Source organism: Priapulus caudatus, unplaced genomic scaffold (assembly GCF_000485595.1).
Source record: "Priapulus caudatus unplaced genomic scaffold, Priapulus_caudatus-5.0.1 Scaffold588, whole genome shotgun sequence".
In the NCBI taxonomy this organism is placed as follows: domain Eukaryota; kingdom Metazoa; phylum Priapulida; class Priapulimorpha; order Priapulimorphida; family Priapulidae; genus Priapulus; species Priapulus caudatus.
Window position 1 is genome coordinate 158,623 of NW_014577649.1, and position 10,000 is coordinate 168,622.

General features: G+C 42.6%; 1 protein-coding gene across 7 annotated transcripts in view; it reads right to left on the minus strand.

The window, feature by feature from the left end:
- The window catches only part of LOC106811892 (neurogenic locus notch homolog protein 1-like), a 16,471-nt gene that overhangs the window by 3,832 nt on the left and 2,639 nt on the right, over nucleotides 1-10,000 (minus strand). The window contains exons 2-17 of one of the 7 annotated variants that reach the window (XM_014815615.1): nucleotides 9,905-10,000; nucleotides 9,386-9,453; nucleotides 9,039-9,186; nucleotides 8,297-8,960; nucleotides 7,618-7,781; nucleotides 6,773-6,925; nucleotides 5,201-5,329; nucleotides 4,811-4,939; nucleotides 4,462-4,590; nucleotides 3,763-3,891; nucleotides 2,868-2,996; nucleotides 2,564-2,692; nucleotides 2,195-2,323; nucleotides 1,780-1,908; nucleotides 1,272-1,400; nucleotides 518-646 (exon numbers count right to left, since the gene is read on the minus strand). The exon at nucleotides 9,905-10,000 is cut by the window's right edge and continues 73 nt beyond it. In XM_014815615.1, the coding sequence (XP_014671101.1) occupies nucleotides 518-646; nucleotides 1,272-1,400; nucleotides 1,780-1,908; nucleotides 2,195-2,323; nucleotides 2,564-2,692; nucleotides 2,868-2,996; nucleotides 3,763-3,891; nucleotides 4,462-4,590; nucleotides 4,811-4,939; nucleotides 5,201-5,329; nucleotides 6,773-6,925; nucleotides 7,618-7,781; nucleotides 8,297-8,960; nucleotides 9,039-9,186; nucleotides 9,386-9,453; nucleotides 9,905-10,000 (2,583 nt within the window). Of the gene's footprint in view, nucleotides 1-517; nucleotides 647-1,271; nucleotides 1,401-1,779; nucleotides 1,909-2,194; nucleotides 2,324-2,563; nucleotides 2,693-2,867; nucleotides 2,997-3,762; nucleotides 3,892-4,461; nucleotides 4,591-4,810; nucleotides 4,940-5,200; nucleotides 5,330-6,772; nucleotides 6,926-7,617; nucleotides 7,782-8,296; nucleotides 9,187-9,385; nucleotides 9,454-9,904 lie in introns of all 7 variants that reach the window. The other 6 variants (XM_014815616.1, XM_014815614.1, XM_014815617.1 and 3 more) reach the window with 6 other exon arrangements.

The window sequence follows — 10,000 nt, forward strand, 5'->3', positions numbered from 1 at the left end:
ACACACACACACACACACACACACACACACACACACACACACATATATATTAGTGTGTGTGTATGTGTGTGTGTGGTGGCTACACTGTTATTTTCCGTTACTAGTGAACAAATCTCAAGTATAGGGTTGGTAAGTAAACCTATAAGCTAATACTGATTTCAATGTGTCGTGATAATTCATATACGCGCAGACAAAGGCGAATATTGTTGAAGAACAAAGGCGACAAACGCCACTATTGTTATGATGATTATAGTACTATCGTTATGCCATTTGAAGCGTGTAATATAAAAACATGTCAATGCACTCACTAATTATTCTTTCTTACGCACAAATTCGCGCTTGTTTCTTTCGCCAGCTGAACGTGCCGCTAACGTGATTCGCCAGCTAACGTGAGCGCAGTAGATTGATTTTGCTCTTCTAAATTAAACAGCTAAACTCATCACGTAACTGTAAGTGCGTGCGCGTTTTGGATTAATTTTTGCGTATTTAATCGTGTCGTCATAATATTGCCTCTTACTGTAGTCGTCGCAGTGGTAACCTTCCCAGCCCTTAGGACACGTGCAGTAGTACTCGTGGTCACCATGGTGATCGTTGCCGTATTTGTGACAGACGCCTTTATTGTGGCACGGGTCGTCATAACACGGATCTAAATTAATAAATCGCAGCATCCTTATATAACATATGAAACAGTGGCGGTTATGGCAAGGAAAAATTCTCAGGAATTCCGTTTACGTAACAAATATTGTATTTAATAGTAGTAATGTTTCGAATTTAAATCTGCCGCAGTGAACACACACGAGCCCACTTTATCGTGAGTATCGATCCGTTTTCCCAGTTACTGTGAGCACGATAAATACGTCGCAAAACGCAGTAGTCAATCTACGTAACGAAGGCTTGCAGATGTTTAATTATCTATTATATCTTGTAATCTATACCGTGATGAATATATTACGATCGCGACTACTTCAACGTTGAAAGCGGTGACATGCTTAAAGTGCGCACATATATGCGTGTACTATGGCTGTAAAGGAAGGTGCGTGTGTGTGTGTGCGGTTTGGAGGGGTGGGGGTTAGTATACAATAGGGGTGATACAATAAAAACGAAATCCACTGAAGCTGTCAATCAAAATAAATCGTCAAAGAAGGAAATCACACAAGAGAGTTAATTATTGCGCATCTACGCAGTCACGCGACAACTATTTGGCGCTTGATCGATATACGGTTCTCGTGGAAGAGGTGCTATAATATTCATATATGAATTCATAGTATTACTGTGCGTATCACAGTGGTGTCCTTCCCACCCAGCCGCGCATTTACAGTAGTACTCCGTGTCCCCGTGATAGTCGTCCGGCTGCTTGTAGCATCCGCCTCCGTTGTAACAGGGATCGTCGTAACAAGGATCTGTATCGATACGATGAATTAAACAAGTGGCATGTTTCATATGGATTTGCGCTGAGAGGGGGGGGGGGTGTAGTTTGCGCGTAATGTTTCGTAATTGTGCGCGCGTAAATGTTGTGAATGGATTTAGCCATACCATCAAATGAAGATGTGACGCAAATGCGTACCTGCTAACTAATATCCCTTTCGGGAAAATATAGACATATCAGTGACGTAGCTACAAGAACATGTAGAAACACGTACCTGCTAACTAATATCCTTCTCGAAGAAATATAGACATATCAGTGACGTAGCTACAAGGTGGTACCTATAGCAATCCTACTTATACGTTTAGCGTCTAGAGTACCTTTCATCAGCATGTAATCAGTATTATAAGACTTACTGTGGTCGTCGCATTGGTAACCTTCCCATCCATCAGAACACGTGCAGTAGTATTCGTGGTCACCATGGTGATCGTGGTCGTGTCTGTGACACGCTCCTCCGTTGTGGCATGGGTCATCATAGCACGGATCTAAATTAATTAAGTTAATTATTAAATTAACTCCCTTCAGCTCCGTCAATCAGATAAACGTTGTGTTGAACTTCAAGGCAACGGCTTGGTACATTGATCACAGATTGGATATATTATATGTCTAAGGATTCACAATGTTCTTCGCCTGGTGGGAGTCAGACACACTTAGCTATATGCAGAGATTTACACCTCTGCTGAGTAAGTAATATCATAGTTTGTCCTACCTCCGCGTCGTTGAGAAAAATATACTTTATTTATTTATCGAAATCTATATTTAAAGGCTTACTGTGGTCGTCGCATTGGTAACCTTCCCATCCATCAGGACACGTGCAGTAGTATTCGTGGTCGTCATCGTGATCGTGGTCGAGTCTGTGACACGCGCCACCATTGTGGCATGGATCGTCATAGCACGGATCTAAATTAATAAATCATTTGTCTTAGAATGGCATTGATCAAATTTATTAATAATAGTCCATTTAGTTTCTTTAAAATGCATCAACCAGATTAATGCATTATAGCATATCGATGAAGGCAACAAAAACCTCATGGGATGATAATTAAGCTATTATCGAACGCACAGCTCCTAATATTATATGTCTATATAACATGTTAAACGTTATTTAACGAATATATCACCTAATCCGTTTGTACTTACTGTGGTCGTCGCAGTGGTAACCTTCCCAACCATCAGGACATGTGCAGTAGTATTCCTCGTCGTCATGGTGATCGTGGGCATTTCTGTGACAGATGCCTCCATTGTGGCATGGATCGTCATAGCACGGATCTATATTAATAAATCGCTTGTTTTAGATCAAAATTAATCAAATTGGCATTGGTCAAATTGATTAATAATAGTCAATTTAAATTATTTAAAATGCATCAACAAGATTAATGCACTGTAGCGTATTGAAGAAGGCAATAAAAACCTCATGAAGCTGATAGTCAAACTATTATCTTACTGTGGTCGTCGCAGTGGTAACCTTCCCAACCATCAGGACACGTGCAGTAATATTCCTCGTCGTCATGGTGATCGTGGGCATTTCTGTGACAGATGCCTCCATTGTGGCATGGATCGTCATAGCACGGATCTAAATTAATAAATAGTTTGTTTTAGATCAAAATTAATCAAATTGCCATTGGTCAAATTGATTAATAATAGTCCATTTAGATTATTTAAAATGCATCAACAAGATTGATGCACTGTAGCGTATTGAAGAAGCCAATAAAAACCTCATGAAGCTGATAGTCAAACTATTACTAGCTGCTGGTCGTCCGCAGTGGTAACTCTCCCATACCATCAAGGAGCACGTGCGTAATATTCCTCGTCGTCATGGTGATCGTGGCATTTCTGTTAGCAGATGCGCTCCATTGTGATGGATCGTCATAGCAGCGGATCTAAAAGTAATAAATCGGCTTGTTTTAGATGAAAATTAATCAAATTGGCATTGAATCAAATTTATAATAATAGTCAATTTAAATTAATTTAAAATGCCATTCAACAAGATTATTCATGAGCGTATTGAGAAGGCAATAAAAACTCATGAAGTGACTAGTCCAACTATGATCTACTGTGGTCGTCGCAGTGTACCTTCCACCTGCAGGACATGTGCAGTAGTATTCCTCGTCGTCATGGTGATCGTGGGCATTTCTGTTACAGATGCCTCCATTGTGGCACGGATCGTCATAGCACGGATCTAAATAATAAATCGTTTGTTTTAGATCAAAGAATTAATCAAATTGATTAATAATAGTCAATTTAAATTTAATAAAATGCATCACAAGATTAATTCACTGTAGACGTTGAAGAAGGCAATAAAACCTCATGATAGCTGATACGTTAAACTATTATCTTACTGTGGTCGTCGCAGTGGTAACCTTCCCAACCATCAGGACACGTGCAGTAATATTCCTCGTCGTCATGGTGATCGTGGGCATTTCTGTTACAGATGCCTCCATTGTGGCATGGATCGTCATAGCACGGATCTAAATTAATAAAATCATTTGTTTGAGCGCGGTCCTGTTAAAACTGGCAATAGTGCTAGATGTACTCAGCTTCTCTAAACTGCGGCTGCTAGGTTGGTGCACTGTCACATATCAACGAGGTTAACAAAAACCGCATAGTGGTGATAGCAATGCGATTATGGCACTATTCTCGCAATTTTATATGTTTATCTACAGCACTAAACATTGCTTATAAATATAGCACGTAATCAGTATTATAAGACTTACTGTGGTCGTCGCATTGGTAACCTTCCAACCATCAGGACATGTGCAGTAGTACTCGTGGTCACCATGGTGATCGTGCCGTATTTGTGACAGACGCCTCATTGTGGCATGGATCATCATAGCACGGATCTATAAGCATTGATAGGTAATAACAAACTCCTTCGATGGAGCAACACCCTCCAGCTATCTATTATCGACAGCTTCAGTGGATCATACACGTTTGTTCGTCATCTCGCGGCGGTGGGGGGAGGAAGGGAGAAGCGCTCGCACACTGCATACGCTGCGTGGCTCGCATGCAGCTTTACCTTACCGACGCAGGTTACTTACTGTGGTCGTCGCATTGGTAACCTTCCCATCCATCAGGACACGTGCAGTAGTAATCGTGGTCGCCATGGTGATCGTGGCCATATTTGTGGCAGCCGCCTCCATTGTGGCATGGATCGTCGTAACATGGATCTACACATTCGTCGCGAATTAACAAAACCGGAACCGTTTTTGCTCTAAACTCCTACTTTTTGTCACGCACGTATAGCCATAAAAACATTGCTCACGGACTTTATTCGAAGTCAATCATTCGATCGCTGCGTAACGTACCAGACATTTATACGAACATGCGAACACCAATTGTGCATTTATAGGCCGTGTTGTCCCGTCAAACTGTGATGTTTCAACTTACTGTGGTCATCGCATTGGTAACCTTCCCATCCATCAGCACACGTGCAGTAGTAATCGTGGTCGCCATGGTGATCGTCATCGTGTCCGTAACATGCTCCTCCGTTGTGGCATGGATCGTCATAACACGGATCTAAATTAATTAAGATAATATAGTAAAACCGCATGCGATATGATTATTTGCTGAGAGAGGGAACGTATCACTCTCCCTTCAGCTCCGTCAATCAGGTAAACGCTGCGTTGAATAACAAGGAAAGTGGCAACGGATAATGTAGGAAATGACCAACTTATGCCCCCGTTTACCGAGCGTACCCGATCGTTAGAAAAAATATCGTGCGTGCACTTAATCAGCTTGCATGCGTTGAATCTGTGAGCTTCTGTGAGCGATGCTTACTGTGCGTATCACAGTGGTGTCCTTCCCACCCAGCCGCGCATTTACAGTAGTACTCCGTGTCCCCGTGATAGTCGTCCGGCTGCTTGTAGCATCCGCCTCCGTTGTAACAGGGATCGTCGTAACAAGGGTCTGTATCGATACGACGAATTTAATGTATAACTGTATGGACTCCATTATAATAAAGAACCCTATAGCAATGAAGCCAGAGCCAAAAGTATGACTGCAAACTAGTTTTTTTCACAACTATGTTTCTATTCTATCTAATGCGCGTGCGCAGAATGCTGATGCACCCCAGGGCCGTACCAGAGGTTTGGCAGAGGGGGTTACAAAATGGCGATGCGAAGCTTCGCCCCGAGCCGCGAAGCGGTGAGTGGGGGGAGAGTCCGGCCATTTTTTGTTTTTTTTAACATGCTTAGATGTTATTTCCTGCATAGTTCACTTCAATTGTTGTTGAATTCATACAAAAACAGTGTATATCACCATAACAATATTAACATCAATAAAATAAAATGAGATTTGTAACAAACTCGTCTCTGGTGTTGGGAATTATGACTAATTATCTCCGTGGTGTGATCCATCCAATCTAGATACTATAGGATGATGACCTGTGACTCTGAAATTATAGTGTTAACTAAAACTGTTACAGTAGTAGAGTGTTTCAGTAGTTTACAAACCATCAATGAGTCTTTATCTTAAAAAAAGTTATAATTACATTTTAATGGTTACACAAAAAGTTAACTTTTACCCATTAAATTTGACTAGTTGACACCTGTTACAGGCCCGTAGCCAGCTTTATATTGGGGGGGGGGTTCGTTTTTCAATGTTGGCAATTTGCTCGGCAGGGGCGTGTACAGGATTTGTACCAGGGGGGGGGGTCGAACCGTAACCCAAAGTTGCGAGCACGCGAAGGGGGGGGGGGGGCCCTCCCCCAGAAATTTTTAAAATTAGACCCCCTCAGATGCGTTTTCTGCGCGAGCAAGGGGGGGGTCCGGACTCCCTGGACCCCCCCCCACCCTGTACACGCCCCTGCTCGGGCGCGAAGCGACCAGGCGAGGGAGCCAAGCGACCGAGCGGGGGGAGGGTATGGGAGGGGGGTGTTCACTGTTCACCCTCCCGCACGATGGAGATTTTGCAATTATTACACTAAAATGGAGCGACCTGAGGTGAAATTCTTGCAAATTTTCAAAAAAAAAAGTTTTTGCTTGGGGGGGCTCGGGTGGGGGGTTCGTTCGAACCCCCGAACCCCCCTGACTACGGCGCTGTGTTATACCCACTTAGTATCACAATACATTTATTTGTATAGATCCCAATGTAACCGAGTAAGACCCGAGTAAACAACTGTAGGTCCAAACATGTTACTAGGTTTAAACTAGTACTTTTTTTTTTTTTATCACCAAGGGGGTTACAGAAACCAAATAACCCCCCCTGGTACGGCCCTGCACCCCCCCCCCCCAACACACACACACACAACACACACACACACCACACACACACAACACACACACACACACACACACACACACACCTAACTGGGCGGTATAGACTCGTTTTCTTTTCATTGAGAATACGCACCATGAATTTCGCAGCGGATGCCGCTCCAGCTATCGTGGCAGACGCATGTGTAGCCGGACGGGTTTATAACGCTGTAGGCGTGGTTGCCGCCAGATGAACACGTGCCGTGCTGGCCGCAAGGATCGTGAGCGCACTCATCGTAGTTATTATAATCTATGAATAAATAATCGGTGAATAATTACTTAATTAATTAACAAATAAATAAAAAATAAACAAACAAAAATTATTAATAAATAAATATAAATAAATGAATAAACAAATAAATAAATAAATAAATAACGATTAGGCCGGCCTTAATTGATATTCACAGACATAATCGGTTGTACATATTTCCTTCAAGCGCGTGCGGGCGCGTGGTTATTCACGGCATGGCGATATTAGCCAAAAACCTATAGTCAATTTAATACAATACATCCGTAATTTAACCAGATAGGCCTATATTTTGTCAATATATTTGTAATGTGTTTTTACGTGGTCATAACGTGTCGCATACGAGGTAGCGTTGTGTTTTCTCTGCTGTTCTGCAACTAAAGAATATTATTTCCTTACCTCGTGAAAACTAGTGAATCTTCCGTCATCACCTACCACACAAACTCGTAATCACTGCAGAAACCCAATATACTCCGACGAGTTATGTTATCTTAGCCTCCATTTCATCATCTTAGCTTATCTTATCTTATCTTTTATATCATTGCTCTCATTTACGCGCCGCACATTACGTTGTGTGAAAAGCAATTGTTACAAGAATTACAATAAAAATAATTAAATAATTAATTGTTTATTTTTTTAATTGTCAAATATTTGTTGGATGAATTACGAATAAACTTTTCTAAACGTAAACTTACGTGCTTTCTGTTGGCAGTGAGCTCCCTGGTAGCCCGGCGGACAGATGCACTTTCTCAGTGGTCGACCCCAGCTAACGAATGCCTCACATATTCCACCATTGTAGCACGGGTTGGGCAAGCAGGCTTCCTCGTAGTTTGGTCCGTGGCGGGCGCTGCTCGAGTGACTAAACGAACGTGCAAAAGACGACGTGTACCGGAATGTTCTCCTCGTTCGTTAATACTCTGTCATTAGTTGTTATATTACGTTTCCCGATCCGGAATCGATTCAGTTTATCGACATGTCACGATTTAATCGTGATCATGACGTTTAATGACTCGTGGTTTATCGTATTTTAATTAATTATTTTTTTGTTTTCGCTCACGATTGCCCTCGTTGCCTGTTGCGCACTTTACTGATATGATGAAAGGCGAGGAACAGGTTAACAGTACTGGTTGCTGTAGTGGGGCGTGCTCTGAGTGGCGGAAATTTGATCGGATATCGTGTCAGGGATTTGTGCATTGATTAATTTATGGAGAGGTTTTTTTTACATCAGATAATACACCTCATCGTAACAAATCGCAGTCGAAATATATGAGCAGTGAATACATATTAGGGCAACTGATGTAAGGAGAAGTAAATGTTGGTAAGTATAACCGATCCGATGTCAGTAACTGAACGCGTTTACGCACAAGAACCTACCTTTGCTCACAGTGGAGACCGTAGTAGCCGTAAGGACATAGGCATTTTCTCACGGCTACGTCATGTTTGATAGCAGCGTGACAGCGTCCGCCATTTTCGCACGGATTCGGATAACAGAGGTCGTCATCAGAGCCGTAACCACCGCCTTCGTGGTGTGCGCCGTGCTCTTCCACGGGGTACGTTTGCGGGTAGGTTGCCGGGCTGAGATTGTGTCCACGGTATCCGCCGTAGATAGCCACTTGCGTGTTGCCTGGATAGTTGTTGCTCCCGACTGTTCCGTAAGTCAGGCCTATATTAGCAACGTGCGCACCGGGACGGTTGTGCGTGTTATGTGTGCCTGCCGTGGAGTAGTATGGCGAGGGTTGGCTTGATGAATATGTACCGGTATGGCTCGGGGCGTAGTAGTGTCCGCTATTTGTGTGAGCGTCCGTTGGCTTGTAGTAACCAGTGTTCGTTTGGCTATATACGCCTGGTGCGTAGTAGCCGTCAGATTTATCGGCATGTCCGCCTGGTGCGTAGTAGCCGTCAGATTTATCGGCATGTTCGCCTGGTGCGTAGTAACCGTCAGATTTATCGGCATGTTCGCCTGGTGCGTAGTAGCCGTCAGATTTATCGGTATGTCCGCCTGGTGCGTAGTAACCGTCGGATTTATCGACATGTCCGCCTGGTGCATAGTAGCCGTCGGATTTATCAGTATGTCCGCCTGGTGCGTAGTAACCGTCGGATTTATCGACATGTCCGCCTGGTGCGTAGTAGCCATCACTACTGCCATGGTCGGTATAAGTTTTGTCATGGGGTGAATAGTATTCCCCTCCTCCAGAGCCGTAGGATCCTCCAATTTCGCAATATAAGCCTGAGTAGCCATGTTGGCATTCACAGCGTCCTCTCGCCTAATGTGTAGAACGAGACAGTTAGCTATATAGGATCGGACAGTTTCTATTATTTTGGAGAATAATACCGAGTAATACCTATATATGAAAAGGGTATGCAAGTTAAAACGCGTATATTATATTTATTCGTGAAATCTTTATAATACTGCAATAAAAGTTTGCGATGAAATATTATTAGAATCAATTTTAATAAACACACCTCGTTGTATTCTGTGAAGACTACGCAAACCCCACTATTCCTGCAAGGGTTTGGGTAGCAAGGTGCGCCTGTGTGTAAAATATACTAGTTAATGCACAGTATTTAGTTATAAATATACAAAACATCTCGTTTTATATAGTTAATTACGAAGGCACTATCAAATGCAATGTTTGTATATTGAGTTTTCTTTATTTACCTATCATAAATGATTCTTAAAGAGATTTTATTAAGTAATTATTTACTCACTGTGTAGCGATACAGCTCGGGCAGAATTAAGTGATGTTGTAAACAATACGAATATCTACTACTATTTACAGATAAAGTAAACGTTGTATCACGGATCAACTGATGGTGCGTTTCGCCGAGCGGGACGCGTAGAAACGCAGCTGGTAATATCAGACACTCTATAGTCTCACTCTCTACACTCTGTGAGACATCATATAGTCTCATAATATATGGTCATATTATAAACACTCTATTATGCGTCACTATAATTATGACTCTCCTGGTAATATTTACCGGCGATGATTTTAAGCGGTGAGTAATCCGCGGGACCAGTAGCGGCAGATGCGAGCGAAAGCACGCCGGGTATAAAATCGGGCGGTGCCGCCAGGG